Here is a 21006-nt window from a genome sequence, read left to right as displayed (position 1 = left end):
ACATCTGTTCACGTCCCGTCCAACCTTCTTAGCGGCAACCATTAAGATCGAAGCCTCGCTTATCGGGCAGCTTAACATCATCTTAATGCAATTCAAAGACCTACATTCTACACCAGAGTTGCCGTGGCAACAAAGTTTTCCCCCTCCCTGAGATGCTGAAAGATCAATAGAGTATCCTCGACGGTGTGGCAGGAAGTGCTCAGACACAGATGGTCCTCTGAGAAACTGTGAGCTTTGTGGCCTAGTTAGCATCTGAATACTAACACAATCAAGCAAGGTCACCACTATATTGAAATTTAACAAACGAGTGTGACAAGCTCCCACATAAGAATTTACACGGCCCTGTTGTAACCTACTGCATAGTTTCAGCTTTCCCCACTGTGCTTAAAAAGAGAAAATTTGGAGAATTAATTTAGACGAGGGAGTCGCACAAAAGAACATTACTATATAAATTCTCTCTTGAAGACTTGTCCACACAGAGTATGTGTTTTTTCTCCAGGAATGCGGTCTAACCTCAGTATAAATGTGACAGATAGCAGAAAATAACTGTGTGTGTGCTGTAATTTAGCGACTCTGTTTTAGAATTAGAGGTAACAGCTACGCCTGCAGAGTCGAAGCAACGAGAAAAGGTGTAAACACAAATGGACCAAAGGTCTTGGTTTAGTATCTCACTTAAATTCAGTCTACTGGTCTACTGAAATGTAGTCTAAAGTAGCAGCACAGCTGTCACTGCTGGGTTAATTTGATCAGCAGTTTATCTTTGATAAACTATCCCACTGGTTTGAACTTGTGCTTCAAACTGTTCTACTTCCCTCAGATAATGACATCACACAAATCCAGATTTTATGAGTGCTCTGATTGTGCAGCGCTTTCTCATAGTTAACAAGGTGTCGTGTTCGCTGTCAGACGGTTGCCAGCCACCCGGCCAGCAGTGCGCGTCTGTGCACGTGTGTCTGTGTGCGTGTGCCTGTGCACGTGTGTCTGTGTGCGTGTGCAACAGACCGAATAGGAAAAGCAACTGAGAATGTCCGCTGGTGTCTGGCCAGTGTGCCACAGGTTGATGTAAAAAGACATTGCACGCACAATTTCTTACTCCTATGAGTATTTACATAGAACTATCAGAACATAACGCTCATCAGATCAGGTTTGATCGCTTTTAAGCAAAAGGGAGTGTTTGTGTAAAGCGTAAGGGAAAGCTTGAAAGGTAGAGAAAGAACACTCTGCTTTCTTTTTTTTAATGAAATTTGACATGTGGCATTACAATATTCTGTGAATTTCACCGCAGGCATTTTGAATCAAATTTAATTTAGGGTTGTTTGTTCTGTTAGCACTAGATGCTTTTGCTTTGGGCACAATAGGGGAACAAAAATCTGTGGTGTTAAGGCCGTCAGCACCACCTCAACATAGTGGAATGTAGAAAAAGGGACTCTAAAATTAGATGTGACAAATTGGATAAAGCATCACAAATTGTAAAAAAAGAGACATCATTTGTGTTTAAAATCCACAGCCAGCTTTTTCAGGATGAATTAAGATAATTATGCTGGACCCAATAAAAAGAAACATTGCTGTTGATTGACACACTGGATCTGGCTGGGAAGAAGCGTTTCCCTGTGGGTTTGGAGAGTGCTGGGTTGCAGTAACCCATGTGTCAATCTCTAAACCTTGCTGGGAAAAGTGAGTTGCCATCCCTCTACTTTAGCAGCATTAAAAGGCTCTCATCAACAGTGAAACACAAGGTATTAGTAGTCAAGATGAATGCCAAAAAGGGTAAAACCACTGGCAATATAACATCAGCACGTAGCTAGTGTGCTCCAGTGGGCTTTTTATGGTTATTACTGCCAAGGACTTCTTTTTACTCCTGTCACCACAGGCGTGTTCTCTCAAAGACTGAAATCAATATTTCTAAATGGGAATCAGAGAATCTGAACATCCTCAAAACCTGGGAATCACTCAATAATGTTTCCATCGGATGAACAATGAAAACAGGCCGCATTTCTACTTTTTCCAGTTTTATTTTTCCTTGCCAAAATTTACATGACAGGTTTCTGTCTAATTTTGTTGTACATGTCAGAGGCATAGCGAGGGCAGAGAGTATGAAAAGGTTACAGAAATCACTGAGTACTCTTGACAAGCGCCCTTTCTACCTTTAATTCTCCTCCCTGATGTGGAATTCAGAGCAAGAAAAACACACAAGCCTTGTTCCATGATGGACATGTACATGGCATGGTTACCTAATACAGGAAAACTGCCCTGTGATCATTCAGGAAATTATATGGCCCAGTGGTGATGCAGCCTGGTGGCACAAAAAAACCCATTCTGTTATTTCCATTAAAAAGCTCCAGAGACATGGGCTTCTGACAGGGTTGGCGCAGCCTTTCATCATCCCAGGTGCCATTATTTCAGAAAAGCTCCATTTCATTTTGTGATTGATACCTTGCTGGCAGTCTCAGCAACCTTGGTCAGACTGTGGGTTTTTTGCAGCAGGCTCTCAAAAAGCCTGGTACTATTTATTCATTCAAAGATTTCTGGTTTTTTGACTCTGTTTCCCCTGTTTCCCTTTGTCTATCTCACACACAGGATCTGGAAACCGATCAACAATGGAGCGGCTGGTTCTTTGCATGTTGCTGTCTGCAGCCCTGGTGAAGGGATACAGCTGCCCCGGCCGCTGCATCTGCCAGCACCTCTCCCCTACTCTGACTCTGCTCTGTGCTAAAACCGGTCTGTTGTTCGTGCCCCCCACCATCGACCGCAAGACTGTCGAGCTGCGACTCACTGACAACTTTATCACCATCATCCGCAGGAAAGACTTTTACAACATGACTAGTTTAGTCCACCTCACTTTGTCCCGCAACACCATCAGTCAGATCACACCCCATGCCTTTCTCGGCCTGCGAGCCTTGCGGGCGCTCCACATGGATGGAAACCGTCTCAGTGCTATAAAAAGCGAACACTTTAAAGGCCTCGTCAACCTGCGGCACCTCATCCTCGGAAACAACCAGATCCACCAGGTGGCCCCCACCTCGTTCGATGAGTTTGTTTCCACAATAGAGGACTTGGATCTTTCCAATAACAACCTGCGCACCCTTCCCTGGGAAGCTATAGCCAAAATGACCAACATTAACACCCTCACACTGGACCACAACCTAATTGACCACATTGGAGCAGGGACCTTTACACTGCTCACTAAGCTAGTCCGCCTGGACATGACCTCTAACAGGTTGCAGAAGTTGCCGCCAGACAGCCTGTTCCAGCACGCCCAGGTCCTGTCTGATGCCAAGGATTCCAGCTCGTCTACTCTGACCGTGAGTTTTGGGGGAAACCCCCTACACTGTAACTGTGAGCTGCTGTGGCTGCGCAGGCTAACAAGAGAGGATGACTTGGAGACCTGTGCCTCCCCAGAGCACCTCATGGACAAATACTTCTGGTCTATTCAAGAGGAAGAGTTTATCTGTGAGCCACCGCTAATCACCAAACATCTTACCAGTAAGCCTTTTGTGATGGAAGGGCAAGGAGTGACTCTTAAATGCAAAGCTGTGGGTGATCCGGAACCAGATATTCACTGGCGGTCACCAGACGGCAAGCTGGTGCATAACAATTCCCGCACCGTCTTGTATGATAATGGCACCCTTGATATTCTCATCACCACTCTGAAGGACAGTGGGTCATTTAATTGTGTGGCATCCAATGCCGCAGGCATCGCTACAGCTGCTGTTGAGATCAACATGATCCCCTTACCCTTGTTTGTTAACAACACAGGCCACATGCGTGAGGACCCTGGACTCTCAGACATCACCACCTCCTCCAAATCTGGCAATGACACCAAGGGCTATGACAAGCAGGACAGAAGGGTGATGGTCACTGAACTGACCTCCTCCTCCGCTGTGATCCGCTGGCCATCTGAGCGCCATATCCCTGGCATCAGAATGTACCAGATTCAGTACAACAGCACGGCAGATGATACTTTGGTGTACAGGTAAGCTATGAAGCCAGGATGGATGAACGAGGGTAGATAGGGATATGAGGAAAGGTGAGACATCTGGATTGACCATCTGCTGAATGACACAGCTGTCCGTTATGGGAGATTGACATATCCCAAGGAAGCAAAATGATTAAGTGCGTCCAAAAACAAGCAACTCCTCTAGTGCAGTCAGGAGAGAGAGTTATACATAAATGAAAATTTTACTGTGCCAAAATTGTACAGTACGCTTAAGATATTTATATTTTCTGTAATTGCTTGTTACATTATGACAGAGCACTCAAGCAGCTGAACTGCTTATGAGTCCAGCACCCTAAAGGACTAAATAGTCTTTTCAGCATCATTAAAACATAATATGACAACAACAATAACACTGAGGCTAACTATTTCACTGCATGTAACTGTTTGTTTCATTAGCAAGTGTCTGCATTAATTGGTTGCAACACAGAGTGTGATTACATGTGGTTGTCTAATGATAGGCTTGGTTATAGCAGTGGAAGAAGGAGTCAGATCATTTACTTACTGTAAGTTAAAAGTAACAGTACAAGCACTACAAAAATATTTGTTTACAGATGAAAGTCCTCAGGGCTGCCCACAGTAACAGCATACATCTGAGGTGTCATGAGAGGATTAACATGCTTTTGCTCAAAACATTGTAAGCAGTTTGGGATTTTATGCTGTTTTTATGAGCCAAAAATGAGAGAAGTCAGCGGTTTATATATTATTCATATCATTATTGACCTCATAGCTGATGTGATAACATGGAATGGCATATTTAGATGTTATAGAAAGTTGAAATAGAGCTAGTCATACCCCCCTGCCTAAACTTTTAGATCCATAAGTCTGTAACAGTGTATCATATTTTAGATACTCATATTGTTTTGTATCTAAAGTGAAAAATAATTAGCTGGTAACTGTAAACAGAATGAAGTGGATTGTATGAAATATGAAAGTGATTTCAAACTTTATTGCATTTGCTTTTGTTGTGTCTTGGTTACACAAAGAACATTGTCAGCGCAGGCAAATTGTTAACAGTGAGTTACATTATAAAGTATAAGATAAATTGCAGCTGCTGCTACAATTTTGTCAGTGCCACAGCGCCTGCAACCCATCCATCACCCCAGAATCTACCTGTGGGTTTCAGGGGGATACTTATTTAACACTTCTCAGTTGTATATGTAAAAATTTTGTAGAGTTTGGAGTATTTCATTTCATTCATTTATTTGTTCATTTCCAGGCACAACAAATACCTATATTGAACATAAAATGCACAAAACAAAAAACAAAAATTGCCTGAAAAAGGAGTGGGACGAAGAAAACTTATTAAATCCCACCCCTATACTCACTCATCAACAAAAAAACAAAAAAACAAAACAAAACAATAAACTTCCCGCAGCTACGCCCATTATTGCATACAGTCCCATCAACAGCCCCGGGCGCATACAAGCATCTAAACTGCAGCTCGCAAGCAACAATTAGAGCCTTCATAACTGAATACAGAATATATAAATTATAAATTACATTACCACAGGTAACAGGCAGTAATAACTACAAGTAACAAACACACACATACACACATACATATACATACATATATATCTACACACACATGTACATATATGTACATACATACGCACAGTCTTTTTTTTTTTCTTTTTTTTTTGAATCCATACCAGCAATGGTAAGAGAACAGACATTACAGAGCACACTAAAAAACCATCATTGAGTATACTGTGACCAGACCAACTGTTTGTAGAGAAATTTAAATCTATGAATATTTTTGCATTGTTTCAGTTGTAAACTCAGACTGTTCCAGATTTTCACACCACATACAGACACACAAAAACCTTTACGGGTTGTTCGAGTTCTGGGTAATTTGAATTCTCCAAATCCTCTAACATTATAAACCTTTTCTCGAATTTCAAATCTAGTTTGTAAATTTGCCGGTAAAAGTTTAGTAAAAGCTTTATACAAAATTATGGATGTATTGTAATTAACCAGATCCTGGAATTTAAGTAACTTTGCCTGAAGAAAGAATTTGTGAGTATGATCTAGATAACCAGCCTTGTGAATTATACGCAGTGCTCGTTTCTGTACTGTGACTAATGGATTAGTTGTATTTTTATATGTGTTTCCCCACACTTCCACACAATATGTAAGATATGGAAGAACCAGGGTACAGTACAGAGTACGAAGTGCATCTTTATCAAGGAATTGTTTCACTTTGTTCAAAACTGCGAGGCTTCTGGAAATTTTGGTTTTTATGTGTCTGACGTGGGGTTTCCATGAAATTTTGTTATCAATTACGACTCCCAAAAATTTGTTTTCACTCACATTATCAATTGGTACACCTTCAATGATAATTGGTAATTCTATATTATATTTAAAATTACCAAAAAACATTGCTTTAGTTTTATTTATATTTAATGATAATTTATTTATGTCCATCCATTTTTTTATTAATTGTAGCTCCCTGTTTACAGTCATTACAAGATCAGTATAATCATCGCTACTGAAAAATATGTTGGTGTCATCTGCGAACAGTATGAGTTTAAGTACTTGAGAAACATCAAAAATATCATTTATGTATACATTGAAAAGTTTTGGTCCCAACACTGACCCTTGGGGAACACCACATGTAATACCAAGTTTCTCTGAATGGTAATGCCCTATGCTAACATATTGTTCCCGACCCGTTAGATAACTTTTTAACCAGTTACCAGCTTTCCCTCGAATACCATATCTTTCCAATTTATCCAATAAAATTGAGTGATTAATTGTGTCGAAGGCCTTTTTGAGATCAACAAAAATACCAACTGCATATTTATTTTTGTCCAGTGCATCAGTAATTTCTTCTACTGCCTCAATTATCGCCATTGAAGTGGTTCTTTGTGTTCTGAAACCATACTGACCAACATTTATTATTTGATGTTTTTCAAGGAATTTTTGTAATCTTGAATTAAAAAGTTTTTCTAGAATTTTTGAGAATTGAGGCAGTAGAGAAATAGGCCTATAATTGGTAAAACTATGTTTGTCATTACTTTTATATAGTGGTATTACTTTCGCAATTTTCATTTTTTTTGGAAAACAGCCGGACTGAAATGATAAATTACAGATATATGTTAAGGGACTAGCAATATTCAGAATAACCTGTTTAACTACAGACATATTTATGTCGTGATAATCCATTGAAGACTTACTTTTACATTCTAATGTGATATTTATTACTTCTTGCTCATTTGTAGCTGAGAGGAACAGTGAAAAGGGATTTGATTTTATATTGCTGATATTTTCATTTTTATGACACGGGATGTCCGCTGCTAGTTCAGGGCCAACATTTATGAAGAATTTATTGAACCTATCGACAATATTACTCATGTTGTGATTTTCACCATTTGCATCAGTAAAATATTCAGGATATGATGTTCCAGAAGATCCTTGTTTAATTAAGTTGTTTAACACATCCCAAGTTCCTTTTATATTGTTTTTATTTTCATATAATCTTCTTCTATAATAAAGGTGTTTGCTCGTTCTTATAATATCAGTCAATTTATTTCTATATGCTTTATATCTTTGTTCCACTTCTTTTGTTTTTACTTTGATAAACTGTTTATACAGATTGTTTTTCTTTTTGCAAGCATTAATAATTCCTTTTGTGAGCCAAGGACTTTTTATCTTTTTTTTCTTTGTCATGTGTTCGTTTACAGGACAATGTTTATTGTACCACATAGTAAAAATATCTAGGAAATTGTCATAAGCCTTGTCCACATCTGACTCTTCATACACCGAACTCCAATCTTGTTGTGCTAAATCGAAATTGAAGGCATGAATTGCTTCTTCATTTATTGTTCGATGACAAGTGTTAGATATATGATACTGAAATGAAATGTAACTGCTAAAATCTTTTGCAGCTTGTTTGTAGCTGCTGGAACTAGAAGCTTAAGACTTACCTAGCTGAGCAACTTGGAATCGAAATCTTGTGTGTACATGTAGGTTATGCAGGATTACCCTTTGTAACTAACCATGTGGTGATGCCGTCAAAGCAGTTTTTTTTTGAAAATGTGAAAAATTCAGCTTTCTGCCAAGTTTCTATTTTGTAGCACAGCCAGTTTGTGAGATATTGTGGCCAATTATCATAAATAATGTCAGCAAGATGGCTTTGTGTACAGGGGAGTGATTGCAATGAATGAGTTTGTTTTGGTCTACTAGTTTGAGGTAATTTGAACCCATCCACAAAAAGAAAAATTATGCATAAACTCACAAATCCTCTCTGCCCCCTGTTTTATGAAGAGCTCATGTGAAAGACCAGGAAGAGTATGGAAAGTATGTCTAGCAACAATAGGCGTTTGCAAACAAGATTTTACTAATTACAGAAAAAGCATTCATGATATCTGAAATTGAACATATGGATAATGTTCATGGTCAACAGTTTGGAGTTGTCTGTGAAGGTTCTCAGTCGTCCAGGTCATTGTAGTCTAAGGAGCTTGGAAAGATCCCTTCCCAGACGCCTTATCGCCCACTCACACCCTGGGCCACATAACCTCAGTAGATCAAACCTTGGCTGATTGTGACCCACACCCATTTTCACACCTTGGCTTGTGTGATTAGGTAGAGGATCATAGATGTAGAGGATAGAGGGTCCATGACCCTCTTGGAGACACTCCCGTAGGGCTTAAAACCTGGGAACCTCCACCAATTGCTCTTACAACTGAAGAAGCTTCTCGGATGAGAGGTGAAACATCTTCAAGTAACCCTAGAGAAGTCCAGACACTTTTCTTTCCAAGCTCCTTACACTCAGTTTGGAGTTCTACCTATCTTTTTTGTAAGGAATCCCAGGACAGAACAGCACTTGAAGAAATCTACCTTATTATCTTCCAACAAAGTGTTTGAAATTTGAAGTAAACTATAAAAATAGTTGTTTGAGAATCACTGTTGCTTACAGATGGTCTTGATTGTATTTCAAGCATAAAGCACCAGTACATGGAGAAGTTTTCCACATTTCAGCATTGTAGCGTTAAGATTTCTTGGGCGATTCATCATTTTTTTTTGAATTCTGATAAAATTCCCAAATACCACTAGTTTAAAAAATTAATATAAAAAAGTTACAGCAATTAAAACGTTTTGCATGGTTACACTGGATGAGCTTACTCTTTAGAATAATGGATAAAAATTACCATTTGCAAACACTGTTAAAGTGTGAGAATCTGAAGTTTCACGTGTTTATTATGCAAAACGTGACACAAATTAACTGAATATATTTTACTGAAAAGCATCCCAGGATTTATGTATTCACAGAGTAAGTTAATAATAGTGGTTGACTTTCTTTCTTTCTTTTTTTCTAGGTTTTATCAGATATAATGAGTTGCTCTCCTGTATAATTTTCTCATCCCGTTTTAGCATGGAGCTGAGTGTTGTTTTGTCTTTAGGTGGTACATTATTACCTACAAATGATAACCATCAAAGTCTTCCCTTAGGGAAAAGGAACAAGCTTCTAATTATATTAACGCCAATGTTGACCTGAAGACAATGCCTTTCTCCTTCGTACTTAGAGTCGTGTAATCTTACAGTTGCCAACAAACTGTGACCTTAGGTATTCACACATCCAAACTGTCTTCACTTCATGCGTCACTTGTCCTCCAGCCTGCAGCTGTTGTGGCATATACTCGAGACAGTGAGCCTCTCCTGCCTTTTTTATCACCTTCGCTGTCACTTTGTTAGACACAAACCAAATCGAGCAACTTCTCACAGCCTTTTTACAATATAATACAACATATGCACTTAGAAGTCACCTGTATTGAAGTGTGATGTTTTTTATGTCTGTCTACCAGAGTGATATTTAAAGTTTGTGGTAATGGCACTGTTACCTTATTCTGATGCAGAACTGACACCTCTGTGTGCTTTAATACACCTTGTGCAAATCAGTGCATGTGGGTGTTGTAATTCTTAAGATTACTCCTCCACATCTTCATCACTGCGCTGTTTCTTTTCTCCGCAGAATGATCCCATCCACCAGCAAGAACTTCTTAATCAATGATCTGGCTGCAGGACGGGAATACGACCTTTGTGTGCTGGCGGTTTACGATGACGGCATCACTTCGTTAACAGCTACCCGTGTGGTCGGCTGCGTACAGTTCCACACAGCCAGTGAGGTCAGCCAGTGCCGTTTCATGCACAGCCAGTTCCTGGGAGGCACTATGATCATCATTATTGGTGGTATAATTGTTGCTTCGGTGTTAGTGTTCATCATCATCCTGATGATTCGTTACAAGGCCTACAGCAGCCCGGAGGACAGCAAGACCAAGGTCAGCTGTAGCATGCACTCCCAGACCAATGGAAGCCAGCACCGGCTCCAGCGTTCTGCCTCCAAGCAACCTTCTGATGAAGGCCAGCATGAAGCCCTAGCACCCAAAGAGTGCATGGCACTGGTGCTGAGGGTGGATGGTGAGAAAAAGGAGGATTCAGCAGCCACAACTGCCATACTGGAGGTGGAGCTGCCTCCCATGACTGTAGACAAGATGAAGAGAAGAACCAGCCTGGATGGAGAGCGCTCTGGTCCCCCATCTGACGACACGCAGATGGACAATAGCCTGACAGGCTCCACCATGTCCCTGTGTCTCATAGGCCCCAATGCTGGCACCAAGGAGGCTCCCAGGCTCAAGGACAAGAAGAGTACCCTGGCCAACATGGGGTTGCTCCCTAATGAGCTAGCACGAACTAGGCACAGATTCTCGTTTGACGGCGGGGATTACTCCATTTTTCAGAGTCATAGTTACCCACGCAGAGCGAGGACGAGGTGGCACAAATCCACCAACCAGCTCAACATGGAGTCCTCGCCGCTCGCCAACAGGAGAGTTACATTCAGCAGCACTGAGTGGATGCTAGAGAGCACAGTCTGAGTAAAGTAGTGTAGCCAAAAGAAATGGCTCAGCCACATACAAACACACACATGTAAAAACACGAATATGTCTACATGCCATATGACACACTTTCCCAGCACACAGCAAGAGATAAACACAAGCACACATACTGAGACGAGCTTTCTGCGAGTTGCTGGAGAAGAACACGGTCTCGTTCATCCTGCCTCCCCGTCATGCTCCCACAGAAGTCTGTTGGCCATGTCCTTTCTTTATGCAGCAGTGCCTTATTCTAAAAGAAAAATGTACGAATGGAGGATGCTGCTCACTGTAGTCATAAACCGTCCTCTCTACCACTGCTTTCCAATACTGAGAACGGGAAGCATTGTGTTGGATTTTTAATTTTCTCCTTTTTCTGTGATATGCCAAGGGGTGTGGCGTTAGGATGTAACTGTTTAATTGTAAAAAAAAAAAAAAAAAAAAAAAAAAAAAGAAGAAAGAAAAAAGAAAAAAAACTTCATCATAACTGTAAAGTGAACAGCCAGGTATCCTGTTATGTCAATCATGTTTTGGGTTCATAAAGTTAAAAAAAACAACAACAACAAAAAAAACTTTTGCACAGAAGACACGAGATACAAGGACAAGTATCACCACCAGTCTATACAATAATGATTATTAAAAGAGAGCGGAATTTTACAAAGGCTGATTTCTTATGTGTTTGCATAGAGAAGATGGACCTGGAAACCTGCCATGGATTCCTCTCTGACGGTCGGACTGTATGATATTAAAATCGGTATTGTTGCAGATGTGACTGTATATTAATGGGTACTGTATCTGGCTGGTCTGGATAAAAGACAAACAAAAAAGACATATATAAGTATATTAAAACATTGGTGTATGTGTACTAACTATGTAAGTAAGTAAGTCATATGTCACATGACTTTTTACAAAGCATTTGGGTGTTGGCTGCAAGTTTTTACATTAAAAACCTGTGTCATCACACCTCTCCCTATTTAGTATGTCAAGGTTTGGACCATCTACTCCCTCACGAAGGGTATTAAATTTTTTTGTGTGGGTTAACTGTATCAGTGGCGTTTCCTTCTTGTGCTGCAGCAGTAGGAGGGTGCGCGTGTGTGTGTGCGTGAGTATGCGTGCGTGAGTATGCGTGCGTGTGCGTGTCTGTCCACTGCAGGAAGGGACACACAAATTCAGAAGATAAATATTTGATTTCTCTGTGCTATTTAAAAGGCTTCTGTGAAAGCTCCTCTATGACCACTGAGCAGAGTGGTAGTGGGACGAGGAGGGGACACGATAACTGGACGTGGTGCTGAATTCAAATGCAGCCAGCTGTTATTATCAAGGGTGTACGATCTGAGGTGTGCCACTAGGGGGAAACAAAGCTCTGCAAGGTTCCTAATTAATTGCATACTGCAGTGTGGATATATTAATAACCATTTGAACACGGCCTGTGTAGCATCCTGTTTTTAACTTATATATTAAACAGCAGGAGAGGAATTTACTTTCAAACATGTAAAACCAGTACTGTACGCATCACTTAATAAATCATTATAATGCAGTTGTGAGTTATCAGGACGCTTATAAGTGCTTGTTAATGTAATTATCAGCATCTATAGCTGGTGTGGAAACATAAAATCAGTAACACAAAATAAGACAGCAGTAGACTATAGTCATATTTAATGAAATGTGTTTAACAAATCCTCAAATTGAGTTATTAAAAATTCATTAAGTGTTTATACATATAAAAAAAATCACTCGGGCAGGTTTAAACTGCCGGTAAACATGTTCATTCATCAGCGGATTTTTCTATTACCCAAGTGCCATTGTGAAATATGTAATAATAATTAACTGTTACATTAAAAATTTAGATATGCCAAGAATTTATACAAACACCTGAAATGTCAAAACATCTGCTTACAACGGCAATATATTGTATTTTAAACCAGCTGTTTATGTAGCGCATACAAATGCATGATACAGCAGGCGAACTCAAGTGTTGCTAAAAGAAAAAAGATCGGACAACAGGAAAAGATATGATCAGAGCAGATGAGGGGTATTTGCTTGTTGAAATGGTAAACACCCTCTCCCTCTGATTACAGCTACTCAGAACAGGCTGAGATGAAACCGAGCTGCGTGGACAGCAGAGAGATAAAACATGGAGCAGAAAGATAAGTCGCACTGGGGGTTTTTCCAATCCTCCCGAGTCTCCTATTTGCATCCTCGGTGACGGAGAGGATTGAATCCGAGAACGAGGTCATCCCTTCATCCTTCCTCATCACACTTAACCAATTTACAGCGCAAACATTCACATTTTACATAGCTTCAAGAAGGGGGATTTAACTTTTGGGGTGTAAATGCTCAGCTGTCAGTTTGTCGTGCACAAACCTTTTGAGCTGAATCCATCTCCTTATTACAGTAACTACTGATGCTTAACTGTCTGGAGCTGCGAGGCCGGCCGGCTCTCTAAACAGGAGAAGTGTTTGTGTGTGTGCTCACATCTGTAACCACTATTCGACACAAAAATCTGCTTAGGTGGGAGGATGAGGCTGAGACATCACCCTGCCTTTAAAAAATTGGCCTGGACAGTCAAACTAGTGAACACCAGGGGGTGGGTTGTTTCTCATCAGCAGTTCTGAATAACTGCAAAAAAGACCAACACTTGATCCAGGTTTATTTTTATTTAATAGTTTCCCCATTCCGTTTTCAAACCATATAATATGTGTTTTAGAAAAGTCCAATCTTAGCATAGTTTAGTACATATTTATATATTTTTTAATTTACACTATTTCTGTTCAAGACCGCAGTCATGCTTTTGTGTTCTTATGTGAAACTCCACTTGTGGTTTTAACTAAATACTTATTTTCGCCCCTGTCCTTTTTCCGGTGCTATGCCTCCACTGTTTGTACATGTTCAGGGGATCGGGGCAATACAGATATCTCTGGACCGGAGTGGACTAACAGAATAGCTTTGTCCTATCTAGAATTACGCCACTCGCATGAATTAAAAGGTTTTCCACAAGGGTTTTGATCATTTTCAAAACACTAAACCATCCAGAGGTCTGTAGTAACATGCAGCAGCACAAATTTGGCTTAAAAAAATGTAGGGTTGACATTAATTTCTATAATTATTACAATGATAACAGCAAAAACAAGCTTTTTTCCCCCTTTCTAAAAACAGATTGTCTTAACTATCATGCAAAGGTTCGGTTGTAATAGACAGTCATTTTTGGATTCTGCCCTTTTGCCAAAATGCTTATAAACCGTGGCAACGTGTTTAAAAACCGCCGTCAAAACTGATTTGACTTGCTGAATTTCACTTTCTTTCTTCCATTTCCAAGATTCAGGCAGTTGCAGCCAAGCCGAACACAGCTCACTCTCTGCTGCTTAGAGAGAACACTTAGCCTATTGACAGACTCAGCGAAGTGCTTCAGGCTTTTCCAGTACACACACTTTCAAAACGGTTTACCAACACTTCCCTTGGCATCAGATTATCTATAAATACACAGATGGCACAAGCTTACTCTTTCTTACCAGTCTGGACACAGACTGGTGTTGATATGGGTAGAACGGTGGTTTTCAGGAGTCATGTATGAAAGTGGTATCAGCTGTGTACGGCATTAGTGAGTCGTCCTTTTTTAATCTTTGCATTTTTCTTTTACATTCAGATGCCGTGTTAACGTTACAGAAACAATAAGACCACACAGGACAATCTGTGTTCAACAGTATCACAGACAAGACTTCTATAGCAGTCAAAAAGTAGCTCTACAAACACTAGACTTACTCACTTTGATCATGAGCAGCAGTATCTGAAAGTCTGTCTTTGGTATCATGAAAAACAACAGGACTGTGGCAAGGTCTTTGATCCATGTTACTCCATGGAGACCCTCCTGACAAACAACTCAACAAATCAAGAGAATCACAAGACCTCTTCATCGGAAATGCTAAATTTTTTATATATATATATATATATATATATATATATATATATATATATATACATACATACATACATACATACATACATACATATATGCCAGCTACTATTTCAAAGTATTGAAGTAAGAGTTATTAACAGAAGCCAGCTACTTTTACACTGCCATCTCATTATTTTTCTGTTTTGGGATTCAAACATGTTATGTTGCACACAGAGCAATGGTTGTACTTACCTTTATACTGCAGCCTGCTTAGATTCAACGTACGTGCATGCACGTGCCTTCAAGTTAAAGAATAATTTCCTAATTTATGGCTGTTGTTACAGATCCCATGGCAACAACCTCTATTGCTTTACCTGTAGCTCTTGTATAACGAATATTTATTTTCATTTTTTAAAAACGGTAAATCGTTTTCTGAGAACAATTCATCGGTGGAGTTTTTGCTAATGTTACTGAAACCAGAGGAAGCAGTATATATGTTGGGGACTATTTTCAGCAGCGAATTGTTTATCTAATCAGTATTTATTACAGCAAAATGGTGCATGTGGGAATGATTCAGAATAAACGACGATGCCAGCGTTCAGTGCAATGAAAGGTGTCTGCCAGTGACGGTGTGGCTCACTGATGTGTTTTTAATAGTATAAAAGTGGAGCTCTGTGACAGAGGAAAATAAAGTGCTATATGGAAATTGCTGGGGTGGGGAGGGAGGCCAACTTGATGCGTTTTTAAGTGTAAGGTTTATGTCCTTATTCTGGTCTTTACTTTCAGAAGAAAAAAAAAAAGAACAGGAACCACCCATGGCATTATAAATAATGTATCTGTTACAACTCATTTAAACCCTCGTGGATGCAAGACAATCAGTGTGTATGTTATTAAAACCCTGAGTTAGAACTGCTCTCCGGATGGCATATTTATGACCCCCTCACAATGTCATTCACACAGATACAGTTTTTGCTGTAACTAATAAGAAAAGAATGTGAACATTTCCAGAAAAGTTAGACAGGAAGACAAATACCCTCACGCTTTTCTGCCCAGATCTATAAACCTTTAGGCTTGTACTGTCAGAACCATGTCAGCTTTTAAGTGGATAGGCAGTACTTGTTAGTTTAAATGGATTAAAGGTTTTAGAGAAATCCGGGATGATCATTTCTTGTTCTTTTAAAAACAGATAATACACCATTTTAAACACTAAATATAATTTAAAAAAAAATGCAAAATAGATGTTTATTTTATGACAACACGCTTTATACAAAGAGTGAAAATTGCAAAACATGAAAAAAATAAAATACATATTCCATCGGAAATAATTATTCAAATCGCATTTCCTTATAAATAAAATGAAAACACTGGTCGTCTGAGGACAGAAGGTCACTATGTGAGGCAGACAGTCAGAGGTGAGTCGATCAATCAATGTGCCTGCAGCTCACAGGATACCTATTGAGACAGATGGTTGCTACCCTATCATCCTTCTTCATGCTCCCTGCTGTCTGTACTGCTGTACGGTGTGCTTTGAATCTCTGCAGAGGTGATGAGCTTCTGCCACGCAGGACGCCCACGGAGAGACCCGTAACCACAGGTTTGTTGATGTTAAACAAAGTGCAATTTAGAAGATGCCTGTAGTGAAAAGCCCTCAGCAGAGTTAGGAACAACAAAGGAATCTGTAGCAGTTTCAGTGGCCGTTACCTGAACTGTGCATCAGTTTTTAGCAGCACGCCTCAGTCGGCAGAGCTGTCCGAGCTCTCCTCACCCATTGCTTTCCAGTTTTTCCTCTTCTTCTTTTTTGAGTTTGGCCCTGAGTCGGAGTCTTTGTGCGAATCGTGCTTTCGCTTTTTGCGACTGTGTGACAGCCTCTCCCTTTTTATCTCATCATTACTGTCCTCTGTGCTGATGTCCACATCTTTTCCTCTGGCTTTTGAAGCTTTCTTGTTTTTATGTCGACTTTTAGTCCTTTTTCTCTTCTGCTTGTCTTTTGTAGCACCGCTGTCATCGCTGCTGTAGTCACTGCTCGAACTGTCCACTTTCTTACGCTTTCCGTCCTCACCTTTCTTCTTTTTTTTCTTCTTCTTCCGTGAGGATTTTTTGGACCGTTTTGATAAGCATGCCTCTGTGTCAGACTTGGACTTTTTCATTTTGTGATGGCTCATCTTCTTTTTGGCACTGTTTTCTTCACTAAAATAAAACAAAGTCAGAAGAATAAATATAAAGACACCACTAGTATGAATAGAAGTATGATCTAATGGCTTAAAGGGGAAATACACTGGTTTTTGATGTGGAGATCAGTCAAGCAAAGAGAACCATCTCTTCTGTGGCTTACTATAAAGAAGCTCTCTGTAAAGTCTTAGAAACATAATGTTTACGATGTAATCCTAGAGTTTATTTCAGCTTTGACTTGAAGACCTCTTCGTTTTTAAAAGAAAGTATGAGCGGTAGAGATTCATTAACAAGGAAGCTCGTTAATAACCAGAATGTTAACATCATGGAGGTGTGAATGTTTGAGGCTGTGTGAAGATTAAAATACTGTGTGTTCATCATCCATTAAATCTGGATAATAACCCATTATTACTAGAGTGACTATTTGCACCCAGGTGAGAACAGTTACACAGCAGCTATTTACACTGGGCCCCCTCACTCAGCTATATCAACATGGGTGTAAATTATAGGGATTTGTATAATTTTCAAATTCTCAACTTTTTAAAAATACTTTATCTGACTATTTCTTGCACATTTCCCCTCATTTTCTTTTACCAGTAATACTCCTACAAATATCAGCAAAACCATGAGCTCTTTGCAAACCACTATTAAACAACAAAATTAGAAGACCAAGTGTTTAAAAAGTGCTTGATGCCAGTGTACAAATATTAGCAACATACTTCACCAAACTAAAGTGGTCAGACAGTTCAGGGTAAAATCTTTACAAACACAAATGAAATGAAGCTTGCATATCATAAATCTAGCACAGCTATGGTCACAGTATTTCTGCCTGAAATATCCAGCTTTGTTAAATGACTAGATGGAATATTTTATCCCAAAAACAATAATGCTGGAATGCTTGTGACCAGGTGCATAAAGTATTTTACAGTAATACAGGAAATCTTTGTTTGTGAGCTCCTCTTACACAATCAGGAGCAATCAAAATTTGCACAGTTACAGCTCAGGTCCTCGAAGGCTATTATCTGTTTCAGAGGTATGCCATCATAATGGCCTAGCAACTGCTTAAAAACAGACAAAATGACTCATTTGTAGTGTTTATGCACCTGTAACACCACATAAAAACGTTTTAATTTCATGACAACAACATGTAATTTATATGCACAAATTTTCTTTAAGAATGACACATTATCATCATCTAAAAATCACACACCAAACAATACTGTAGCATAGGAAAGTGCTGGAATCAAAGTCAGAACCTGATTTTAACACTATTTACAACTCATAATTACAATTATTTTGACAAATGTTGAGGTAATTAATAAAATCTAAATAGTTAATGAACTACCTAATGCAGGGGTGGGCAATTCCAGGCCTCGAGGGCCGGTGTCCTGCAGGTTTTAGATCTCACCCTGGGTCAACACACTTGAATCACATGATTAGTTCGTTACCAGGCCTCTGGAGAACTTCAGGACATGTTGAGGAGCTAATTTAGCCATTTAAATCAGCTGTTCAAGGACACATGAAACCATTCTACTCTGACAAAACGTCCTACCCGTATTATAATTTGACGGTGAGTTGCGACTAAACCTAAGCCTACCCCTAACCATAAGAAGTATTCCGGATGGGTGAGAGAAAAAGAAGTTAATTCGGCGTTGGTTTTGTGCGCATGCGCAGAAACATTGGGTAGGATGTTTTTCCAGGTAGGATGGATTCCCAGAACACCGGCCCTCGAGGCCTGGAGTTGCCCACCCCTGATCTAATGGGTGTACCCTTTTTTCAGTGCAGGGGGCAAGTCTCATAATGGAGTCTCTTCTTACTTCTGCTACTTTGTTAACCATGAAATTATGTAACAGACTTCAGCCTGGTATCAGTTGGTCTTGCATTACTACAAGGTTCAGGGTTGAGAGGTTAACTCCATGGAAATGTGGTAAATTGCATGAGTGCCCTTTTAAAGTCTGAATATCTATTTGAATATATAATAACCCATTTGGTATGTATGAAATTTCTGCTTACCCATCACTTTCAAACTCCTCGGGATAAAGCTCCTTGAACCCACTATGTCCCCATCTGTGATGGAAATATATGAAATCACATATATTAGTTCATCTGATGTAGCACTCCAGCATTTCCATTACACACTGGAAACACATGACCACAGCCACTTCATTATGTTTTGTTTTTTGTACAGTACCTGTCAGGATCATTGGACTCAAATTCATACAGTTTTCGAGTCCAGTATCGAGCCTCTCTGTCATCATGTTCTGAGGCACGCTCTCTGCTTCGGTTAAAGTCTCTACGTTGATCTGACACTCGGTCGCAGTGCATATGTCCTCTGAAATACAACCATTATCCTTAAATCATCAAGTCAATGTATAATCAAAAAGACAGCTGCATTACAAAGATTCAAAAGTGCTGTGATTTCATTTGTGTTTAGGTAGATCAAATTAAATTGAGGTATTTACCTCACAAACTCTGCATCTGAAAAATCTTTTCGTTGGGATGTTTGGATCTCCCAGTCTCGCATTTTCCACATTTCAATTTCCTCTTGGATCTGCACAACAACATGCACACAAAGACAACACAGAGATGCATTAGTGTCAGAATCAGAATACTTTATTGATCCCTGGGGGAAATTATTTTTTGTTACAGTGCTCCATTTTAAACCAACATTAAGACAAGACAGACAATACGCTAACTAAGAATAGTACAATATATACATATATATACATACATACATACATAAGTCACTTATAAATAAATATTTGGAAAAGAAACATGTGTAGTTGTAGCAGCAAACAGTGTGTTAAGTGGATGCGTTGTACAGGGAGATGGCCACAGGCAGGAATGATTTCCTGTGTCGTTCAGTGGTGCTTTTCGGTAATCTCAGTCTCTCACTGAACGAGCTCCTGTGACTGACCAACATGTCATGGAGTGGGTGGGAGGTGTTATCCAACATTGTCTTTATCTTATTTACAAATGTTATCCTTCCTGTGCGTCGGTAGAAAAGAAATCCTGCCAATCAGTGGGCTAAACTACCTACTTCAACATAGTTGGTTTGTTTTGGTATTTTATACCTGCTGTATAAGAGTTTAATCTGAGCAAGCAGAGACTGGGCTTGACGTATCGCTCTCGTACAAGCTTTGTAATTTTGTTCCTAGACAGGTTAAAGATAGACTATAGCTGCAGTGTACAGTCAGTTATTTTGTCTGACCTCATACAGACTGTGACAGCGTCTATACACAACTGACTACAATTGGATAAAATACATAAAATTATAACATTTCCTGCTAAATTGTTGTGGAAAGGAAGCCTAAAGGACCAAACAGAAGCAATGCATTCATTTAAACAAATCATCAACTCAGCTCAACTTTAAGCTTTAAGTAATTAATCAATAGATTAGTGCACATAAAAAAAAACCCTCCACCTTCATCTTACAAACACTTGTTGAGTCTAAACGCACCTTGTTGTGGGCATCCGTGTGTCGGATTACATTCCTCAGCAGCGTTTTTCCCAACGGCTGCTTTGACATGATGATACCTGACATAAGAAACATGTAAGTGATGGGCAGTAGAAACCGAAAGCAAGAGAAGGGCTACCAATAATATGAATAACTCTTATCCCTCGAACACTCAATATTCCCTATTAGCTTAGCTCGTTGCTAATAGCATAAGAATAATGTTTAAACAGCAAAACATGTTCTAAAGTCCACTCCCCTCGGCTTCGCTTAACTGTATACAAGTGTCGGCATTACTACACGTTTACTGTGATTTATTTTTTTAAATTATGTCCAAACTGTACCTTCCAAAACAGAGCACCATTCAAGAAGAAGAAAAAACAGCGTCTACTAGCGCTTCCGCTCTACCAAGTTACGTAATGGCGTCGCGCAATCTACGTCATTGCACTTTGAGGAACTCAACCGTGATTGGTCCAAGTGTTTGTCAGTCATCTCAGCAGCTGCTGCTAAACGGTGAGAACTGCAACTTATTAACGGCAAAATTAATTAAAGTAAGAATTATTTTCTTTATAAAACGTCATTTTTTGTACTGAGTACTTTCAATGCCTAAAATATTTTCATG

General features: G+C 39.5%; 2 protein-coding genes across 3 annotated transcripts in view; one reads left to right on the top strand and one right to left on the bottom strand.

Moving 5' to 3' along the window:
• Positions 1 to 11853, top strand: part of lrfn1 (leucine rich repeat and fibronectin type III domain containing 1) — a 152243-nt gene extending 140390 nt beyond the window's left edge. For both annotated transcript variants that reach the window (XM_085380491.1, XM_085380490.1), the window contains 2 exons: positions 2578 to 3973; positions 9972 to 11853. In XM_085380491.1, coding sequence (XP_085236617.1) covers positions 2598 to 3973; positions 9972 to 10872 — 2277 coding nt within the window. In that variant the 5' untranslated portion in view covers positions 2578 to 2597 and the 3' untranslated portion in view covers positions 10873 to 11853. The remainder of the gene's footprint in view (positions 1 to 2577; positions 3974 to 9971) is intronic.
• A 4131-nt stretch (positions 11854 to 15984) lies between these two features.
• Positions 15985 to 20791, bottom strand: nkapd1 (NKAP domain containing 1). Its single transcript, XM_085379968.1, has 6 exons — positions 20729 to 20791; positions 20391 to 20467; positions 19393 to 19481; positions 19122 to 19262; positions 18944 to 18997; positions 15985 to 16948 (listed from the first exon to the last, which is right to left on the bottom strand). The coding sequence occupies exons 2-6, from the start codon at positions 20457 to 20459 to the stop codon at positions 16495 to 16497; spliced, it is 807 nt and encodes a 268-aa protein (XP_085236094.1). The 5' UTR covers positions 20460 to 20467; positions 20729 to 20791; the 3' UTR covers positions 15985 to 16494.
• Positions 20792 to 21006: the final 215 nt, after the last annotated feature.

This window comes from Rhamphochromis longiceps, linkage group LG14 (assembly GCF_057381845.1).
Source record: "Rhamphochromis longiceps isolate RC_006_pf linkage group LG14, R_longiceps_female_GT1.1, whole genome shotgun sequence".
In the NCBI taxonomy this organism is placed as follows: Eukaryota; Metazoa; Chordata; class Actinopteri; order Cichliformes; family Cichlidae; genus Rhamphochromis; species Rhamphochromis longiceps.
Note: the sequence above shows the minus strand (reverse complement) of the source record. Positions and strands in the feature narration are given on the sequence as shown.

Excerpts from the sequence above, each read along its gene's own strand:
- nkapd1 (XM_085379968.1), bottom strand. The coding sequence starts at position 20,459 with ATGTCAAAGCAGCCGTTGGGAAAAACGCTGCTGAGGAATGTAATCCGA. Across the intron at positions 19,263-19,392 it reads TCAGATGCAGAGTTTGTGAG|AGGACATATGCACTGCGACC; the intron begins GTAAATACCTCA and ends GTTGTATTTCAG. Across the intron at positions 16,949-18,943 it reads GAGGAGTTTGAAAGTGATGG|TGAAGAAAACAGTGCCAAAA; the intron begins GTAAGCAGAAAT and ends GTTTTATTTTAG.